Source organism: Crinia signifera, chromosome 5, assembly GCF_055691185.1.
Source record: "Crinia signifera chromosome 5, ASM5569118v1, whole genome shotgun sequence".
NCBI classification, from domain to species: Eukaryota; Metazoa; Chordata; class Amphibia; order Anura; family Myobatrachidae; genus Crinia; species Crinia signifera.
Window position 1 is genome coordinate 57540144 of NC_139221.1, and position 23149 is coordinate 57563292.

The 23149-nt window shown below is 45.9% G+C and overlaps 1 protein-coding gene across 1 annotated transcript in view; it reads right to left on the minus strand.

Moving 5' to 3' along the window:
- Positions 1–10604: 10604 nt before the first annotated feature.
- The window catches only part of PKIA (cAMP-dependent protein kinase inhibitor alpha), a 40844-nt gene continuing 28299 nt past the window's right edge, over positions 10605–23149 (minus strand). The window contains exons 2-3 of the mRNA XM_083187283.1: positions 14987–15164; positions 10605–11736 (exon numbers count right to left, since the gene is read on the minus strand). Coding sequence (XP_083043409.1) covers positions 11657–11736; positions 14987–15137 — 231 coding nt within the window. The 5' untranslated portion in view covers positions 15138–15164 and the 3' untranslated portion in view covers positions 10605–11656. The remainder of the gene's footprint in view (positions 11737–14986; positions 15165–23149) is intronic.

Consider the following 23149-nt stretch of genomic DNA (forward strand, 5'->3'; position numbering starts at 1 on the left):
TACTGGTGGTTTAGCTGCCATGCCTACATAGCAAAGATTATACAATAGTTGTCATGTGTACAATAGTTTAATATTATTAATGTCACAGAAAAATTAGTGGGTACCAAAACAAAATGGTGGCAAAGAAATAAAGCAGTCCTTGTCCAAAGGGTATTGTCCACTATTGTCATCTCAATGCCTGTTTGCACAAAATGCTTCCCCATTGCAAGGTCCATAATGCCTGCCCATCTTTCCTTCTACAGATTGTCAATCCCGAAGTGCTCACGCATCCAAGACCAGAAGGCCCGTTGCTGCAGAATCTGCGGAAGCAGGTAAATGAACAAAAAACACACCATTACACATACAGTACACACACCCATGTCACCTCAACAATATCTCATACCACATTCAACTTCTGTTGCTACATTGCAACGGAAATGAATGTCATCTGAGCTACGCATGTGACATATTATTAATGTGAATGTTACATGCTGTATCGGGGTACATGTGTAAGTACATAACACCCCTAGGTATTTGCGTCCAGCATCTCAAGCCCTATGTAAAACAGTATAGAGGACAGTGTGGCCTATATATGCATGAGTACTTACCTCTTCTCTGTATCCACAGGTGCTATACAACTAGGGTCAAACCAAACAGATTCTTCAATGATGGTGCTAGACGAAATGGACATCATTCTTGAACCCGTCGACACCTTTGCGGCCGAGGAAGAAATACAGACCTCGTCACAGAGTGATCTTCCCCCAAGTGGGGTGTCTCCCAACCCACCCCCACCCACCAACACACCCCATACAGCCGCTTCGGCTTCCCAAGTAGCTAACTCCTTGGTTAATTTCAAGGAAAAACAGATAGAATTCATGGCCTCCCAAAGCCTACAAATAGGTAATATCCAGGGGTACATGCGTGACACCTTCCTTCAGTTACGGAAAATGGCACGTAGTGTACGGGTATGTGTAGGCACTCATGTGCGCATTGCTAACAGCATTGACACCCGTCTTGCTGAGCTAACTGCTGCTGTAAGGGAGCAGAATAGGCATATTGGCAGCCTGGCGCAAAGTATTGCTGCACTCACCCAATCATGCACAGCGCAGACTAATGCCTTACTAGCTATGCAGGCCCAAATACAGCAGATGGAAGCCAATGTGGGAGGTGGCACAGCAGTGTATCCAGCACCCCAATAAGTGGCTCCCCACTTCCCCACCCCGTCGGAGTGTTAGGACCCGTGGTGGGCTTGGTACAGGGTCTAGAAGTGGTGTAGGGGTGCCTGATGCTGGGAGAAGGTAGCTCCTACATATGTTTCTTTATTTTTCCCATTCCCAATCATCTTGTAACATGCCCCCAGAGTTGTTATTTTTCACCTGCAAAAATGCAGATTGTGTCTGACAAAGTAGACAGAAGTAAAAATGTCTAGCCGCATACCATTGTGTTTGTGTAGTATTTTTTAACCAATTATTGTGTGCAGTCTAAATGTCACGATCCGAGCTGTCAGACAGACTTTCTTACCGGCTAAGTGCCTCCGCAGGTTCAGCTTGCGGTCCAGACATCATCTCTGCCGGCGTCCTGTCTCCCAGTGACAGTCCCCAGTGCACGGCAATCCACCTGTCCGCCGCCATTGCTCCCAGTATCCAGCATGGTGTGCACAAACACACTTTCCCGCCATAGCAGACATGGGGGCTGCCATGTTCTTTCCAGTCACATGTCTGTACTGTCCAATCCCGTTGGTTCGGATCTCCCTGTCATACCTGCCCGGCCAATCCTGGCCACCCAGTGGGTATAAGTATGCAGGGAGCTCTCAGAACCATTGCTAGTGCTTCAGTTGTCTCCAGTGTATGGTCAGCTGTCCTTGTCTCTGTACAAGTGTATTCTCTGCTGGTGTTGTCTTCCATGCTGCAGTGTGTTCCAGGTTGTTCCATCTCCTGTGAAGTCCAGGTTATTCCACCGCCTGTGATCCTGCCTCTCAGCCCAGCGACCAAGCCTAGCTCCGGGACTCTGGTCCTTCCGATGCTCCAGCATCATCCACCATCGATGTTTCATCGCTAGTCCGATATTCCGGATCTCCTGCTTCCGTCCGTCATTCCGGACCCACAGTCATCTCCCGTCCGCCATTCCGGACCCACAGTCTCCTTCCATATCCGATACCCGAATCCGATGTTCCCACATCATCATCGATAGTCCGATATTCCGGATCTCCAAGCCAAGCTTCCGTCCGTCATTCCGGACCCACAGTCAAGCTCAAGTCTTCTGTCCGTCATTCCGGACCCACAGTCTTCACATCCGATGTTCCACCATCGATCCCACATCACATCTGTAAAGTATTGCAATCTGCATGAACTCTGTTATTTCTCCTGCATACTTTACTGTCTGTTTATATTACAACCATCTGCAAATAAACTCCGGTTGTATTTTACCTCTGACTGCTTATTGGCTCTGGGTGCACTGTCACGCACTCCATGCGCAAGGGTCCTCTCCAACCTCCCCGGTTCAGGTACCGGTCCAGGTCCCCACCAGAGGTCTCAGTCTTGTCGACTAAGCCCCCTGGTGTGACACTAAAATATTGCTATGGTATATGACAATGGGATTGCACTAAAGTAGTGTGGGGTATCTCCTTGGCTGGCAAAGGTTGTGCATCTACATATTCCAGCAGGCTCTGACACTCATGGTTTGGACTGTAATGCTTAGAGTGTGTCAGGGCATGCTGGCACGTGTAGTTCCACAACACCAGTGAGACATGTTTGACTGCATACATCATTCATACATGTCTGAAAAGTACTTACAAGCTAGATATCAGCAAGGGATAGGTCAGCACCACCATCTGCATCCGTTGGGCTCTGTGTATTAGGCTAAATGTGGGTGGAAACAGATGGTATTGGTCACACATTAGTTAATGAGTACACTTACAGCACAGGTACATTTTGCAGTACAGGGCACATGTGCTTACCAGAAAAGTATCGGCTGATGATGTGTGTGCGCACCAGATTCCCCCTCTGCGTACCCCTCACTACCGGAGGTGTGGTAGGTTGGGCTTCCTCAACGACTGCTGCATGCTCCTCCTCCACATAGGCAGGTTGGGACAGGGCTATGTTGTGCAGCATGCAGCAAGCCTGGATAATCATGACTACTTTGCCAGGGTGGTAAAGCAGTGTACCCGACGACCTGTTCAAACACCGGAAGCGACTCTTCAAGACGCCAAATGTGCGCTCCACCACATTACGGGTTGCAAAATGGGCTTCATTATACCGGTGCTGTGCAGGGCCCTCTGGGGTGCGCAAAGGTGTCATGAGCCAGGAAACACACCCATATCCTGAGTCACCTAAAACACAGATAGGAAGTGATTGCCTTATATGGTAATGTATGTGTTGCTTTCAAACAGGACACAATGGTAGAAGAGCAATATGCTTGTGAAAGAGGAAACACACACATTGCAGCAGGTACAATTAGGGACAGACAGGGTATTATGGTAAAAGGTACTTACCTAGTAGCCAGCCCTCTGGCATTTGGTGGTTGGTAAATCTGTTCCAGAGGGCTGAGTGTCTCAGAATATAGGCATCATGGCAGTTTCCCGGAAAGCCTGCAACAACACTCAGGATTTTCAAATTAGCATTGGATACAACCTGCACGTTCAGGGAGTGCCGCCCACGCCTATTGACGTAGACGTGTCCCCGCACGTGCGGTGCCCTAATCCCAATGTGTGTGCAGTCTATAGCTCCCAGCACGCGAGGGAATGCTGAGAGTCTATAGAAAGCCAACTTGTGGTCCTGCCACTCCTGCTCAGAACTGGGGAATCTGATGTATGTCCACCAAAACTTCTTTAAAGCAAGTAACACTTGAGTGAAATGCTTAGAGAAAGTGGCCTATATTTTCGCCACATAAACTCCTCCAGGTAAGATTGCAGCATGTGTCTTGCGGTGCCCCGATGGCGTTTATTGCGCCATTTGCATGCGCCCCACATTCCTTCTATGTTTTGGGTATGAACCCCTGTGGATGGGTCTATGAAAATATACCGGTGGTTAACCTGGGCGTGCTGATACCCTGCCAATTGGAGCTGATCAGTGCTATACGCCCTCCAGCAGTCTGTGTAAATTGTAGATCCAGGCTCTACATTGTCAATTATAGCCGACATTAATGTGCTTGCATCGCGGGTGGCCACCATCGTCAGGAAACACTGCCGTTACCCTGCATATTCCCCCAAAAACCCACTGCTGAGGTAACATCTGGCCAACATTACTCTTTCTCCTCACAAACATGCTCTCATCCACCTCCACTATGCGACCTGGTCCACCGATACGGCGCTGTGGCTGCGCTATGAGGTCCATCGAGCAAGCTTCCCGCATCCACTTATTATATAATGCGGCTGATTTTTTGGACATATCCAGCTGTTGCTGACAGTAGTCAATCGATGTCAGCTCCTGCGCCCATGAATATATGAACTCACCTAGGGGAGAAAGGGTGAGCGGCACCCTGGAAACCAGGGTGCCGCTCTGAGGCTCACCCTTAGGTGGCAAACCTTGACATGGCACCGCCACATACCTTCCTTCGCACTTAGGCGCATAATGTGTCCATTGGCGCAATTCGCCACCACCGGTAGTAGATGATGGTGCTGAAAAACTCAATTGCCTCCGCCTCCATCTGAAGCAATGAGAACATATTCAGCGAAGCAGCCATATCTTCAGCTTTCACAAAATAGCAAATCTCTCTCTCAGTAATACAGCAGCTCAGAAATACACTTCCACTCCTCTCAGAAAATCACCTCAGAATGATTTCTGAGCTGATGTGACAGGGGGCGGGATTCACAGTGAAATCTCATCGCACGCATCGAACGGCAATAACGTACCGTGCGATGCGATCTCACTACGTTGCCATACGTAGAAAATCTGGGCGCCGTGCTAGGAAACAAGTACCACATTTTTATATATTTTTTTAAGAATCTGCAATAAAGGGCAGATATATGGGTCAGTGGCAAATGCAGGATTTTTAAAGGGGGGGTTTCCAAATTTTTTTTTAAGTGTGTGTATAGACATAAAAGGAACACAATGGCACTTAGAGGGTTGGCAAATGATTGGCACAGACAGAGGCAGGTCAGGTAGGGAGAGTCTGACACAGGCAGTAGCAAGAAAGAGACAGGAAGAAACTATTAGCTGTTACAAGAAGAAGGGGTTGGAGTGCTCAAAAAGCAGCCCGGCAGCCCAGCCACTCTCACCGGGCACTTACACTAGCAGGCTGTTGATTTGTTTCTCATGACCTAATTCAGAGACGGATGCATCTCTGGCTGTGGACCTTACCTGCGCTTACAAGTAGACCGCACATGCACAAAAAGCAACTGCAGACTGTATAAATGCCACACCATGCATTCTCACCTTGGTGGAATATATGAGAGGAGCTGGTTCGTATCCATGAATTGGGCCTTTAGGGGGGGGGGGGGGGGGGGTGCAGACAGACTTTCCATGCTAATTTGAGATGTGCATATTGAGAAGAGGCTCTTTTCTTTATATTTTGCACCCAGTGTCAGAATAGGGCATAAATGGGCCACCAGGAAAATGCAGCATCAGGGGACCGCAGAGCGGGTGTACTGGGTAGATCTGGGGTGTCAGCATCCTACAAAGGACACTCCATATTAATTATAAATTCTCAGATTCTCAGACACAGCACTGTGCCCAATACAGTCTGATAAACTTATATATGTGCTCCTTATTGCGATTTGCATGCAATACGATCGGGACCTAGTTCAAATAATATGTGCAGCACATACTTTTTGATCTGTGCAATGGCAATGGCAAATCACACCGTGTATTGGCACCTTTAGTGCTGGTTGTCCTGTCTGGTGGTGTCCTATCTTTATACCCTGGGCTTATCCTGGACATGAAAGTGCTGCCCTACGTTGATCATAGTGTGACAGGGACAGCATACAAGGCTAGTGAGACCCAGTCTGGGTATTCCTAAAGGGGTGTACACATGGAACTTAGTCCCAGAGATTTGGACTGAGCCCCGTGTGTGATCAAAATGTAGTTAGCCATCAGAAATTAGACAGCTAACTACATCCTGCCTTCCCCAGCCCGGCCAATTACATACAAATAGAACTTGGCAGTTTGTTTTGTGGGGGCCCAAACAAACCAATCATTTCAGCCAGAAGTTGGGCAGTCCCTGTCACTGAAATGATTGGTTTGTTAAAGTGTGCATGTCCTGTTTATACATAAGAGTAGTTGGGAGACCCAAGAATAATTCTATCTTGCACCTCTTTTCTTTGCATTATGTGCTCTTTGAAGCATTTGTTGACAACATTTTAAGGCTGATCCTGTCTGCCACTCCAGTGCCACTCCTAGATGTGCCACGTGTTTGTGCCGCCTACTTGTGTCGCTTAGCTTAGTCATTCAGCTACCTCAGTGCAACCTTTTGGCCTTTAATCAATATTGTGAGCTGTGAGGTGTTCAGAATAGATTGGAAATTACGGTACTTCTTTACTTTCACGGCGCCAGCATGGCGCCGCGCGTACTTCCGGGTTACGCTCGCCACCAATTAAGTAAAATAAACTAAGTTAACGCCATGCCAACATGGATAGTTCATACCTCCACTATCCATGTTGGCATGGAGTTGATTTTAATTAGCGTGGCGAGCGTAGCGAGCCACCGTGCCCGCAGCGTGGGCGAGCGAAGCGAGCCCCGCAAGGGGACTCTGACGCGCGGCGCCATGCTGGCGCCGTGAAAGTAAAGAAGTACCGAAATTACCTTAATTTAAATGCTCCTAAAAAAGTCAAAATAATCAAAGTGAATCAAATTATCATTGAGGCCAGGTCCACATATATGGTGTCAGAATCCTTTATTGGAGATCAATTATAACGGACCCATTTTTCAAACTTATAGACTCTCTGAAGTATGTTGATTGAGGGGGGGATCTCTTAAATAGACCCACACACCAAGAAGACACCCAAAAAGATGGCAAATAGCCTATTGTTAGATATAGAAATGATTTCTCACAAACCATTTGTTACAAATATATATTATTCAGCTCACACAAATGTCTTATAAATATCTTTTTTTCCCTTCGATGAGAATAGTATATGCCATCACTTGACTCCCTATGGTTGCATGCTCCTAACAGTGGCTATGTTCCATGGTAATAATGTAAACCTGCTCCTTCACAACCTCAATGCTGTGAGGCTGTAATGCTATTCATTACACTTATTATACAATTATATAAAATGAAGTCACCAAAACCAACACTTTGTAGCAACTTTCAGACACCTGTACCAGACAACTTAATTTTGCAGGTGGGCCTACAGTATGTGCTTTAAATGCCATGGGCGATTTTAAGTTCCAGACCAGCTCTGCCAGACTACAAGCTTCACAGCTTCTCATACAGTATGTTGATGAACACTATTCGACAACCTTCCTAGAGTATATATCCTAAAGGATAATACCAGGTCCAACAGCAATACGTCTTTGCGTAATTGCGCTGATATGTGTGTATTATTTTTGGTATCATTTGGATAATAGAAGACACTTACAGAATCAGCATATGATGTGCGTCACATACCTTCCAAGTTTCAGTCGGAAGGAGGTGGGACACCGATAGAAGCGTTGAAAAATTTGGGGGGCATGGCCTAATGAAAGGGGGCGTGGCCCATATTTGCAACTCCCCGCGAGGCCACACCCCCGTCTTCGCCGCTGTGGGGGCATGCCATGGGGGATAAGCGGGACAGTTGGGAGGTATACGTCATGCAGGGAGACTTTGGGGGGGGGGGGGTATTCAGGCCCGTTGAGTCAGGTCTGATGTCGGACGCGTGTCCCATGGTGGAGGGTTTGCGCATGTGCATGCGTGAATATGTGCATGCGCAAACCGTGGGAGAGAACGGCTTTGGTGAGTTTGACACCTGCCGAGCCGTTTGCTGTAGGAGAGGTGAAATGGCGGTGGGTGGCAGCAAGGGATCGCTGTAAAAACGCTGGGTGTTCCCCTGCACATGCAGGTGGCGGTGATGCCTGCATCGGGGCGGGTTGCTGACATCACATGACATCAGCGCCTGCCCCCTTTTAGGCCCGGAATAAAAGTCAGTTTAGATTGTCTTTTATTACTAAAGGGGAGAGAAACCATTAGATGGTGTGCGACCGTTGAATGATTTCTCTACCGTTTGGTATGTAACAGGATGTGTTACGGAACACATCCCCTTTGAATGCTAGTGACCGGATTTAGGTGCCGGAATGGGGGGGGGGGGGCAGTGGATGTTCGGCAAGGCGGTGGGTTGTGTTTGTCACACCAGGGGGGCTCAGTCGACGAGACTGAGACCTCTGGTGGGGACCTGGACCGGTGAGGTTGGAGAGGACCCTTGCGCATGGAGGGCGCGACAGTGCACCCAGAGCCAATAAGCAGTCAGAGGTAAAATACAACCGGAGTTTATTTGCAGATGGTTGTAATATAAACAGACAGTAAAGTATGCAGGAGAAATAACAGAGTTCATGCAGATTGCAATACTTTACAGATGTGATGTGGGATCGATGGTGGAACATCGGATGTGAAGACTGTGGGTCCGGAATGATGGACGGAAGACTTGAGCTTGACTGTGGGTCCGGAATGACGGACGGAAGCTTGGCTTGGAGATCCGGAATATCGGACTATCGATGATGATGTGGGAACATCGGATTCGGGTATCGGATATGGAAGGAGACTGTGGGTCCGGAATGAAGGACGGGAGATGACTGTGGGTCCGGAATGACGGACGGAAGCAGGAGATCCGGAATATCGGACTAGCGATGAAACATCGATGGTGGAGCATCGGAAGGACCAGAGTCCCGGAGCTAGGCTTGGTCGCTGGGCTGAGAGGCAGGATCACAGGCGGTGGAATAACCTGGACTTCACAGGAGATGGAACAACCTGGAACACACTGCAGCATGGAAAACAACACCAGCAGAGAAATACACTTGCACGGAGACAAGGACAGCTGACCATACACTGGAGACAACTGAAGCACTAGCAATGGTTCTGAGAGCTCCCAGCATACTTATCCCCACTGGGTGGCCAGGATTGGCCGAGGAAGTATGACAGGGAGATCAGAACCAACAAGATTGGACAGCACAGACATGTGACTGGAAAGAACATGGCAGCCCCCATGTCTGCTATGGCGGGAAAGTGTGTTTGTGCACACCATGCTGGATACTGGGAGCAATGGCGGCGGACAGGTGGATTGCCGTGCACTGGGGACTGTCCCTGGGAGACAGGAGGCCGGCAGAGATGACGTCTGGACCGCAAGCTGAACCTGCGGAGGCACTTAGCCGGTAAGAAAGTCTGTCTGACAGCTCGGATCGTGACAGTGTTTACCTGTTCACTATGCTGCAAACATAAGTAGCCTAGCGAACAGGTCTGAATCAGGCCGGTTTTTGTAGGTCTGTGGGGGAGGGGTGGGGCTAAAATGATGAGAATCATGTCATATCACATAATTTTTGCCCCTCCTCCAATCTGCGGACCCATGCATTGCCTTGCTACTGTCTGGTCTCCTCCCCAGGCTTCTCCCAGAGAGGAGAAAAAAAGTCGGCAAATATGGTGTATGTGTACAGCCGTGCTCATGGTAACAATGACAAGTAGCAGAGGCAGAGCAGAAGTATGGTGATGTTCAAACATAATGGCTATCTTAATAAAGGGGTCTAATGCCTTAGTACAGGTAATGTGAAGATGGCGCAGGAGCGCATGTCCATTAACAATATAGTTTTGTACACGTTGCAAAAAAAAAAAAAAAACAATAGGGGGGGAATTTAAGCCCTTGAGTGGTGGGTTTTGTTGGGGCAGGACAAACCTACCAGGGCAGGTTTGTCCTGCCCCAGCAATACCCACCACAGATCATAGGAGCCCCCCATACCTTCGCTCTGCCGTTTGTATGCCGAATGCTGAGCTTTTCTGCCGCCGCTGCCCCAACCGCCAGTCAGTCACAGCAGTGACCTCAGGCGGCAAGCTCGGGATGTTCGCATCGGCTCGGGAGGACTCGGGCACCTGAACTCCTGAGCACTCCCTAGTACCCCCGAGCCCCCCCGGACATCCCCGAGCCTGCCGCCTTCATCACTGCTGTAAAAGGAATGGCGGCTGATGGCTCGGGAAGCGGCAGGGGTCAGGGGAGCTCCGGTATACGATTGCCGGAGCAGAGTTGATGGGGGGGCTGAGGAGTGTGACGAGGGGGCTTAGAGGTGTTGCGCCAGTGGTGCATACCACTGGCGCGCACCTATTCCATATTAGTGTTATGCCCGCTGTAGCAGCACAGCTGAGCCCGGAAAATATCTGGGCATACCCCCCAAGGGTTTAATAGGATGAGATTCAGAAAGTGAGAGATTTGGTAAGAAATCTCCATTTTTTTTTAAAGCGGCAATCGTTTACACTGCAAAACCAATTTGATTTTGCAGTGTAAATGATTGCAGTTTTAAAAAAAAAACCTGGAGATTTCTTACCAAATCTCTCACTTTCTAATTCTCTCATCCTTTTAAATTTCACCCTAGTTGTCAAATAAATAAAATCATCTACCTTTGTCAGAAACATGCGTTTCTTAGTCATCATTTATATACTGTATGGAAAGGGGCCTAATTGGTCTTTACCCTCCCGACACAATTTGTAACAGTGATAACCCAGAATCTGTACAGTTAAGATATTTGGTTACCTTTATTGGTTATTAGAACTGATCAACAACTACACTATTAATTAGTAAAATGTACAAACATTAAAAAGTGCACTCTTACATTTGTAACAAGTACAGTGTTAGAACTAGATAGTACATTTGGAACTTGTGTGCGCAGATAGTGACACACTCCTTCTAAGTGCATTCCAAGCCTCCAGCCGTAATGGTAGTGCATCATTATGAGATCTCATATTCATGTGAAAAAAATCATTACACGTGGATTTGTGGCGTATAAAAAAGTAACAAACGAGTGAAAGAAACTTGTATTTTTCAGAAAATTTGTCTTGTGAAAAATTGCCTTTACTATAGTGATTATAATAACATCTAAGCCATAGTGAGACTTTAACCTGACAATTATCACTATAACACAGTGATTAAATTGCTACAAAATGCAGTGCCTCGTTATACACTAACCTCTTATTAATAGAGTTATTGTACTGATAACATGTTTTTTATTTATCTGTGATCAAACAATCAGTTTGCAAGCAAACACCCCCCAAATTTAAAATACCAGCCCTTCAGTTGTGTGATTACCAGTTTTACGTGTGCGTATTTGTAACGGTGTTAGTGTAGAATAGTAAAACAAACCATACAAAACATCTGAAAATGACAAAGCTATTAAAACACAGAGATACAACCATCTTGATTCATTTTTTTTTTTGTTCAACTACGATTGTGACGTCTGTCTGGATAATTAGCAGAACGGTAGAAATCATGGAAGCCTTTACAACAGCAAAGAATGAAATTCTTTGAGGGTTTCAAAACCACAATAACTATTTCAGGTTCTACCCATTGGTGTTAATATCTCATGTAATCATGTCCCATAGATCTCAGCCGTTGCTTATGATAAAATTGACAAAGAATCCTTCGGACGTCTTCACTGCTTCAAATGTCTGAGTTAAGATCCAGTCATTTCTAACTTCCAAGTTGTCTATTTTCTTGTCGACACTAATATAGATCTTCATATTGCTTTATAAACTTAAGTACAAGCTCCGAAATGTGTATTAGACAGCGGCGTTAGCTTTCCTGTTTTGGTGCTTGACTTGGTTCACCAGTAGTTTTCTCACTAGGATTTGTTTGTTCATTTTCGTCACCCTCTATAATAAAACATAATGGATATGTTAGAATCATGCATTTAGGCTACATATTGACAAATAAAGAAAATCACATACAATCACATACTGTACCTCTGAACAGTCCTTCTCTTTTAGGACTGTCACCCACCCCCAGTGGTGGAACTAGTGGGTTGTGGACTCAGGTGCAAAAGTATAATCTGAGCCCCCCTCCTCGACCATAAACCAAGTTCACAATATGCAACACAGCGGTGGGTGACGGGGAGAGGCAGGGGGAGGCAGGGTGTGACAAGGAAAAACAGTGGGGGCCCTGGTGCACCAATAGTAGTTCCACCTCAGCCCACCCACCACACATGGACTGCAGTGTCCTATGCTGGAACAGGGGGTGGTGGGTGATGGCACTGTCACAGAATCTATTCACAGTTCAGGAAGAATATGGGGACAGCCCGGCATTCAGAGAGTGCTGGACATACCCTCATAGTGATGGGAACAGGTGTGTGCCTCAAGGCCGTTCCCCCTTTCCACTGAGGCTTCACCCCCTTATCGAGTGCGACCTGATTATATCTACAACTATGTATGGAGGTTTGCAATTATGATGCTTAATATTGTAGGCAATAGTAATCCACAGGTTGTGTGTATTTTGTATATCTGCGTTATATATATATATATATATATATATATATATATATATATTCCAATAGGCAGCACACCTGGTAAGCGAGTCAATTTGTGCTGGTGCCTTCCAAAGTAACCCAGTTGGGTCAATATGTAGTCAATAGCGCACGGCGGCACTCAGCGAGCAAATAAATAACACAACGCAGGTAAATGTCCAATGTGACATTTACCTGCGTTGTGTTATTTATTTGCTCGCTGAGTGCCGCCGTGCGCTATTGACTATATATATATATATATATATATATATATATCCAATGTGTAGCGAGCAGCAATCCTAGGATCAAATTGATCAGATGGGTGCCTTCCAGGTATGCCGCCGAGGGGATCCACAAATACTGTCCACTGGTGAGGCGGCACTCGCAATAAAATATGCAATCGTGGGCAATCTTTAAGTCATCAACATTTCGAGATTTTATTTCTTATCTCTTCTTCTGGATACGGAAGAAGAGATAAGAAATAAAATCTCGAAATGTTGATGACTTAAAGATTGCCAACGATTGCATCTTATTGCGAGTGCCGCCTCACAAGTGGACAGTATATATATATATCGCAATGTAACCCCTACTGTAAATTCTGGGACTATTATAGATCACTGTGGAGTTCTGTGACCATGTAAAGGTACAAGGTGACAGGCCATTTCTTTATGCAGGTCATTTATATTTTAAGATGACTTTGGTTAACTGTAATAATTAATAGTAGTGGCTGCGTATCCGATTTGGACAGTTTTCATCCGATTTGTCAGAATCAGATGTAAACAGGCCAAATTGGACCTGTGTATGGGGGCCTTAAGACACAAGTTATCCGAGATTCCATCTGTACTATAATGTCAGTCTCCATAACATCTTTCACACTGTGGCAGCTGCCTCACCACACAAAATCTGAATATGATATTTAACAGATCCATGACTAACAGACATCTAGTACTACTGTTTAATTTGTGTTTCCTGGTGTAATTACTTTGATGACTATGAACTTGTCCAACACCTGTTTGTGTAGTGTATCAATCACTTTTCCCAAAGGTCATCCTCTTCTCGCAGGTCTGTTACTATACTACACATATCTTTATAGTTTACAAGACATGTTGGTACCCGAGCAGGGCTTAAAGTGGCCATGCAGAGGTGGGGGGAACTCATTTCTCTATGCCACCTAATTACCCCCCTCCCTCGCCCCATTACGCAGGGACAGGGCCAGCAGTAAGGTATTTGGCATCCCCCTGCAAACTAGAATGGTTTTCTGTGAGAATTACTGTGCAGGGCCAATGTGTAGGACAAAATGTTCCACCTCACCATTAGAGGTGGTGGAACTCTGTTCCACCCGTTCTCCCTCACTTTAACCCCTGTACCCTACATTACCAACACCAACGGGCAAACCCTACATGGGGTAGGGACAGTTTGGAGTATTTTAAGACATTAATACGAACTTAACTTATAAGAATTTATGCAAAGGGTGATCTGGAGGGGGTCTCTCATAAGGGCTGTCCTCATTGTGGTCCGTGTGCATGCGGAGTCCTCAGATAATTGCCTGGGATGATTTGGGCCCATCTGGCGGAAATGTATTTTTTTAAAGGGGCAATCATTTACATGGCATCCTGCATGGCCACTAGAGTCTTTCATCACAAGACACAACATCAGAGCTGTAGCTCACTATACAGTACACACTATGACCTGTTAACATACTTTCCAAGACTCGTCAGCTCATGGGGGCTACAAAGGGGATTTGTGAGCAAGGACAGCAGTCAGCTGTAACTATAGCAAATCACTCTGAAATTAGTGGAGAGAGATCTATTCTAGTTCAGCAGCCCCCTCTGTATTTCTTTCTTGGTGCCCCTCTGACAGCAGTAGCCTGGCAGTCAGTACCTCCAATATCTCTGAGAGTTAAGGTGCGTACACACGGATAGATTTGGCAAAAGATCTGAGCATTCCCAACCAATTGAAACGACCAATCGTTCAAATCGTTCCATGCCTATGAACGATATTGATGCTGATGCGCATACCCGCCGGTCTTTTTGTAGAGGTCTATGGTCTGTCCTGCATGTAGAGAGATCATAGACCAATCTTTAGCGATGTTTTCCAATCGTTTCATGTGTATGCAGGATGAACAGTTTGGTAAAGCTGATTGACTGCCTCTCACTCCCCTCCACCATCGTTAAAGATCAGTCGTTCATGTGTAATCGTTTGTACAATCGTTCACTATTTGACACCAAATCGTTTGTCCAGGAGTGCTGAGGAAATCATTAACGAGATTGGATCATTCGCTACATCTTTCCGTGTGTATGCACCTTTACACCACTGTATTTATAACAACATCAACACATTTCACACCAGCCAATGAGTTGACAGCTGATTGGCCGGTGAACCAGCAACTTTATCACTTCACTGAGCTTAATAAATCTACCTCTGGGTTCTCATCATCCTTTGAAGAATGAAGAGTAGGGTTCACCCGCCTGCCTCAGCAGCTCCAAAGTTGCAACGCATTAGTAATCATCAGTGAAGCCATTCCCCCATTACTTAAAAATCTTACCGATTTAAACATATTTTAAATGTGTGAAGTTGAATATCAGACAAAATTTACTTGTGTAAACAAAGCCAAGCACACTTACCAGACTTGTTGATGTCAAGGTCTGATAACTTTAAAGCCAGTTCACTTGTGTTCCCGCTAGTAGATGAAACAAGTATATCATGCACAGCATTCCTTCTTCCTGTCCTCCCAGAAGCTATGAAATCTGCATATGTAGATTCCACATCAGTCATCGCTACCAAGTATCCACATAGCAGGGCCTAAAGAAAAACACACCATGTATGAAACTGTTATGGAAAACTTCAGGCAAATAAAATGTATATATAACTTAACTTGGTACTTATGTAGTAACTGGGCTGCCGATTTTGAAATCGGGTCCATCGCATCGCATCGCACCCGACCAAATCGCATGCGATGCGATGCGATGCGATGGACCCGATTTTTCCATAGGATTCAATGTTAAAATGGACTGAGTCCATTTTAACATGGAATTCAATGGGAAAAAGGGGTCCTTTTCATACCCCTACTATCCAAGTGGGCATGGAGTTGGATATAAACCTGTGGCGAGCGTAGCGAGCCACCGAGCCCGAAGCGTGGCGAGCGTAGCGAGCCCCGCGAGGGGACACAGAATACCGTCCCCTCGCGGGGCTCGCTTCGCTCGCCACGCTTCGGGCTCGGTGGCTCGCTACGCTCGCCACAGGTTTATATCCAACTCCATGCCCACTTGGATAGTAGGGGTATGAAAAGGACCCCTTTTTCCCATTGATTTTATGTTAAAATGGACTCAGTCCATTTTAACATTGAATCCTATGGAAAAATCGGGTCATCGCATCGCATCGCATCGCATCGTATGCGATGCGATGCGATATCGCATCGCATCGCATCTGATTGTATGCCTTAACTTAAGGCATACAATCAAAAAATCGGTAGCCCAGATACTACATAAGTACCCTTAACTTTTACATATTCATTAGAACTTAGAATATTTTACAAAGTTTTTTTACACAACAAAATTGCATTCAGTTTGTTCTTCCTGTACGAAGTGAATATAATATAGTTTTATCATATTTCTACAATCGTTTACAGGGAATAAGGGAAGAGTTTAAAATATAGACATTTCCATGATAGTTTGTAGGTTTTTTTTTATACTATCTTTATTACACAAAAACACATATACTTACATATTACAATCAGTATAAAAGTTTCTTATGACAAATGACATAATTCTTGGGAGGTTTTTTTCATCACTACGCAGATCATATGACGCGACTTGTCATCTTCAGTCCCCAGTAGGGAGATTTCTGCAGTCTAACTAACCATTATCCTAACCAGACCCAATTCAGCTCCGATCTCATTCCATCTAATTTCCGAAAAACTTTCTCTAACACGTGACTGAATTTGAGTTGATAGAATTTGTGGTACTCTTTACCTAGAAGGGCGCCAGCGATTGAAATCGCGGTGATCGGGGGTAAAAATGGCGGTGATCGCGGTCATCGCGGGTAAATTGGGATGGCCGTGATGCCCGCGATGACCGCGATCACCGCGATTTTCCCATAGGGAACAATGTTAAAACGGCAGATTGACCGCGATTTTACTGTTAAATGCCTCAATGGACCCGATTTGGGGCCAAATAGGCCAAATTAACCCTTAAATGTCCCCCCAAATTTTTAACGCCACCCCACGATCCACGCCAACCCGAAGCGTGGCGAGCGCAGCGAGCCCGCGAGGGGCGGCGGTACGCGTCCTCCGACCTTTTCATGCCCTACTATCCACTAGGGCGTGGTGTGAGAATATAATAGTGTGGCGAGCGCAGCGAGCCACCGAGCCTGAAGCGTGGCGAGCGCAGCGAGCCCCGCGAGGGGACGCGGATACCTTCACAGGTAGACGCGTCCCCTCGCGGGCTTCACAGGTGTCCGCCTCGCCACGGACACCTGTGAAGCCCGCGAGGGGACGCGCATAACTGTGAAGGTATCCGCGTCCCCTCGCGGGGCTCGCTGCGCTCGCCACGCTTCGGGCTCACACTATTATATTCTCATACCACGCCCTAGTGGATAGTAGGGCATGAAAAGGTCGGAGGACGCGTACCGCCGCCCCTCACGGGCTCGCTGCGCTCGCCACGCTTCGGGTTGGCGTGGATCGTGGGGTGGCGTTAAAAATTTGGGGGGACATTTAAGGGTTAATGGGCTCTGTGGCCCATTTAACATTGATTCCTATGGGCAAATCGGGTGGATTGAGGCATTTAACAGTAAAATCGGGTCCATCGCGCCTTTTAACATTGATTCCTATGGGAAATCGTGAGCATCGCGTCGCGGGCATCGCGGGTACATTTATGGCCGGCCGCGACGCGACCGACACGATTTCCATGTTTAACATTGGTTTCAATGGGAAATCGCGGGCATCGCGTCGGTCGCGTCGCGGCCATACATAAATGTACCCGCGATGCCCGCGACGGGCGCCCTTCTAGGTAAAGAGTACCGAATTTGTATATAAATTCACCACGTCTTGAAAAATTTTACGCAATTTTTCTCTGTTTTTATGGATTGCAATCCATTGAAAACATGCAATACAATTTATCTAGAAACATCTTGATCGTGGGACACTGTGTTTGTATCCATACCTGCAATATTGCTTTCTTAGCATCAGCGGAAATTGCTATCATTACAGTAGTTTACGTCTTTCCCCAAAATTTTTCTAGACTTAGACATTGTATGGCTCAATCAGCCTCTATCTGAAAATCTCTGTCCTCATGTATTTTAATAAAACATTTCACTCTTCTCCAAAACCTTCTAATAACAGGACAGTCCCATAAGCAATGGGTGAGGGCTGCCCTGTTATTTCCGTGCTCTGGGAATTTACTAGTTGGAGACAGCCCCACAGTATCTCGCTTCTTCTCAATGGGGAGAGATATGCCCTGTGATAACTTTTCAAAAACATTTCCAAATATGTTGGCATTGGGAGAATTTTGCCTATTTTTTCAAATTCACCATACAGTGGGGGAAATTTACTAAGATGTATATTCTACTTCACTTGTGATGTTGCTATGGGCAACCAATCAGATCCTGTCTACTATGGGTGATAAATAAGAAAGAAGTAGATTCGACTTCCGCTTCCGGTTCATGGAGTGAGGGAGCGTGCTCCGGAGCTCCGTCCTACCTCCGCCAACATACCCAGCTTTACAAGGCTTAAATAGCCTCTATACCGCCGCACTCATCTCACACAAGTGCCCGCTTACCCTGGGAGTCAGGATGGATGCTTTACCATCCACAGCGTCACCGTCCACACCGCTCCCTCCACGCCAGGAGAAGCGGAGGATAGAACAAAACATGGCGCCCGGCACCCCTCGCGGGGATACCTCTCCTGCCAGCAAGAAAATGGCAGCTGACCACCCAGACGCAGTGAGTAAACTCTGCCGCTCCCCCGACATGCCCGCTACATACGGGGACATTGTAGACGCCATCAAAAGCACCATGGCTCCTCTGTTATCCCAGGCAGTGTCAGACATTACTGCGCAATTGAGATCCCTCACCCAGCGAGTGGCTACTGCAGAAAACCACCTGGGAACAGTCTCCCATGAGCTGAAAGATGTCCAACACGCTGTAAAATCCCTCACCTCTGATAATTATCATATTTGGAACAAACTTGACGAAATCGAGAACCGTTCCCGCAGGAATAACATCAGGCTGGTTGGTTTACCTGAATCCCTTAAGGGAACAGCTCTCTCCCACTTTGTAAAAAACACTTTACCCACTATATTGGGTATAGAACAAGAATGCAGAGACATGGTGATAGAGAGGGCTCATAGAGTGGGCCCCACCCCCTCTCCCAACAAGCCCAGGCCCCGTGTCACGCTGTTCAGATGTATGAACTATCTCCATAAACAACTAATCTGGACTGCTTCCAGACGGGTGAAGAATATACAATGGGAAGGCAATACCCTGCTAATTTTCCAGGATTACTCAGTGGAGTTGACGAAGGCTCGCAAAGCTTTTTCACCAATTTGCTCCCAACTAGTTACTGAGGGCCGTAAGTTTGGTTTATTATATCCCGCCAGACTACGCATCTATGACGGGAATTCCCATAAAGATTTTCTCTCCGCCAAGGACGCAGAGTCTTATCTTCGCGAAATTTTAACAGAAAGAGATCAGGATATCAGTGACCGGGTCCCTCCTGCATCCTATGCCTCTGTAATCACTGCAAAGTTGGCTGATCAACCTTTGACCCAATCACACCAACCCAAGACCTAATTATTCAAGTGCGAGACATCAACAGCACAAAAGTATATTTTTCTTTTTTCTGGCTTCCCTGGACAAAGGCGTAATTTAAACTACATGTCTGCAGTACAGAACAGCATTTCTTGACTGTCCTCCTTCAAGACTGCGTCTAATAACATAAATGAAACCTAACCTTGGCACCTATCCCTCCCATCATCAAACAGGATCGTTCACCCTGTAGCTAAGGAAAGGGAGAAGAGACCCTTCAAAGTCCGAGACTCGGAGTATATCCTCCCCCTCCGCTCCTCCTCCTCTCCCACTTCCCCCCCCCCCCCTCCCCAGCAATCCATTCATGATCTCCAGCAAAGCCGATGCTAGAAATACTATTTTCTTCTGTCTTGAACAGTTGTGATACCGTAATAATACGTTACCTGCAATACCTAGTTTTTATTGAGTTCTGCAGGACTATGTTAATTGTGCTAATTTTTGATCTAGGGTCTTTAGCGTTAAGATTTAGTAAAGTAACAGATGCTCCCTTCTCTCACCCCCCCTTACCTCCCCTCCCCCCCACCTCCTCTCTACCCCTAGCCCACTCATTTATATATACCACTCCTCAAGTACAAGTAGCACAACCCTCAGCGAAGAAAAAATGTCAGACTTGACAGTTGGTTCCTGGAACATAGGAGGCTTCAATTCCCCCATGAAGAGACGTAAGATACTCATTAACCTTAACAAACGAAAAGTCCACTTGGCTTTTTTACAGGAAACACACCTGACCCCACCCGAAATAGTAAAATTAAACATGTTGGGTTGGAAAGTAATTGGGTCTAGCCCATATAACTCCAGAGCAAGAGGGGTAGTAATTCTGATTCAATCAAACATAACACATGAAATTGATAAGATAATCACTGACCCAGATGGAAGATTCCTTATCATCTCACTTACAATCCAATCTAAGCCATACACACTATGTAACGTCTACGCCCCTAATATTTACTCTAAAGTATTCATGCAAAAATTAACAGCGGCTCTAATCCCATTCTCCCACAATCCACTTATATTAGCAGGTGACTTCAACCTTATCTCATCTAACGTTCTAGATCGCTCCTCCCAGAAAAACAACCCCCCTAAACTTCCGAAATTTGGCATCCCGGCATTGGCAGAATCTCTGCAGGTGGTGGATGTATGGAGAGCACTGCATCCCACCGAAAGAGAATATACATGTCTATCTGCTGCCCATAACACCTTTTCCAGGATCGACTATATATTCATATCTCACACTTTATTCCCAATTATTCGTAATTCTGAAATTAACGCTATTTCCCTCTCAGATCATGCTCTTATTACAATCTCTCTCGGATACCCCTCATCAGATCCCAAAACGCGCATGTGGAAATTCCCCACTTACCTCGCAAAATCACTTAAATTCCAGACTAGACTCGAAAAAAGTTGGGACGAATTCTATATTAATAACTCCCAACATTTACAAACCAACCCGCCCTTATTCTGGATGTCTGCAAAATCTGTCATCAGGGAGGAGATTCTTTCATACATTGCGAATAACAATAAATCATACACAGCCAAATATTTAGATTTACAAAACCACTGAACATCCGCCTTCCAATATTACAAATCACACCCTGATGCCTCATCCAAATCGGCTTACCTAACAGCTAAAACAAATTTTGATGCATACTTACAAAATTTGGGAGAAAGACATCTCTTCTCTTCAAATTATAGATTCCATAAGTTTGGGAACAAGACTGGGAAGCTCCTCTCGAGAATTCTCCAAGGTACCAGGCCTTCAACGGTGGTTCAACCTCTCAGGAACACTCGAGGGGACCTTACCAAGTCAAATATAGAGATCGCTGATACTCTACGGCTATTTTATTCACACCTATACTCCCACACTCCCCCTGACCCCTCCTCTTACCCTAGATCTCAGATGGAAAACCAGATTAACTGGGACTCTATCCAATGCCCACAGATTCTCTCCGAAGAAGCTCAATCACTGATGGCCCCATTCACCGAGGAAGAGGTGCTTAAAGTGATATCCTCTCTAAAAAGCGACAAAGCCCCAGGGCCTGATGGCTTCAGCGGTGACTTTTATAAATTACTACGCAAAAAAAACACCTTCATCCAAGCTCTGACGGCTTTCCTGAATCAACTCTTTTTAGCACAAACCCCCCCACAACACTTCAACACTGCGATATTGAGGGTACTTCCAAAACCAGGCCGAGACCCGGAACTACCCAGCTCCTACCGCCCGATATCCCTTCTTAATTTGGATTATAAGTTATACACCAAACTCATAGCTGACAGAATAAAACCCTTACTACCATCCATTATTCACTCTGATCAATCAGGTTTTATTTGGGGAAGACACTCGGAAACAAATGTCCGTAAAGCACTCAGTACAATCCTTGCCTCCTCCCTCCCAGGGGATACAGTTAATAGGAACTCAGTGCTGATATCTCTGGACGCGGAGAAGGCTTTTGATCTCGTTGAATGGGAACACCTATACTCAACCTTATCTAAATTTGGATTTCCCGATGGCCTTCTCCGCGTCCTGAGATGTATAAATTACCTCCCCCGTACTCACATAGCCTGTAACGGATTGCTGTCAGATCACTTCACTATAGAAAAAGGCACCAGACAGGGATGCCCCCTTTCCCCTCTATTATTTGCGATTGCCCTGGAGCCGCTGGCCATAGCCCTCAGATCTAGTGCAGGTTTTCAAGGCATAAAACTAGGTTCATTAGAACTGAAACTGTCATTATTCGCAGATGACATGTTATTGTTTGTCGCCAATCCACCTGAATCAATCCCACAAATCCTACATATCATACAATCATTTGGCCAACGTTCAGGATACCGTATTAATCTGTCAAAATCAGATGTTTTATTCTTCCCCACGATAGATAATTCAACATTAAGCTTCCTACGCACCCTCCCATTCAACGTTCTGGCCACAGAAATTAAATATCTAGGAGTAAAAATCCCGGCTGATATCACAAGGCTATATCAGTTGAATTTCACCCCACTGATTTCTAAAGTCATCACTCAAATAGAGGGTTGGCTCCTCCTCCCCCTGTCCCTATTAGGTAGAATTGCAGTGATACAGAGTGTAGTCTTCCCTAAGATTTTCTATATGATGCAGATGCTCCCTATTAGAATGCGTAAACAAGACCTGGAAAAGCTGAATAAAGCCATATCCAAATTTATTTGGGGCGGTAAAAGGCCTAGAATAGCTCTAGCAAAAATGATGGCACCACTATCTCTAGGTGGTAGCGGAATCCCTGACTTCAGTGTATATAACAACACTATATTATTCCGTTATATCTCTGATTGGCTGAATAATACGAACCACTTCACGACTGTAGAGATAGATAATGCCCTTCTTCACCCCTTCTCCCCAGGAGCCCTCCTGCTTACTAAATCCTCGAATTTACCTCGCCTCGCCAAATCTAACATACTTTTTTACGATATATACCTGGCTTGGCAGTGGGTTAACAAAAAACTCCTCAGAAATCCACAAAATGTGCAGAAAACTCCTCTATGGGGTAACCCAGCATTTCCCCCTTCATGCTCGAATAAAACATTTCTGAACTGGAAGGAAAAGGGCTTATCAGATGCAACCATGGTCTATGACCCAGGTGGCCAGATCAAATCCTTCGAACAACTCAGACAGGAATACCAGCTCCCCCAAACCAATTTTTTCATGTATCTACAGGTGAGACACTACCTAGCGACCCTACACCCAAAACAAACATCTAGTTTTCCTTCCCCCCCTGCAGACCCCTTACAACATATACTAAATCATAATACCAAATACTCATTCAGACTTAAACCATTATATCTTCTGATACTTTCCACATCCTCAGAAACGAGATGGAACAAGCTCAAGTCACAATGGTCAAGAGATATTACGGAATTACAGTCTCATGATTCAATCAGTAAATATCACACTCGAACCATGAAAACCCTTGCGTCCTCCTACCTACAGGAGGTCCATTTAAAAACAATACAACGGG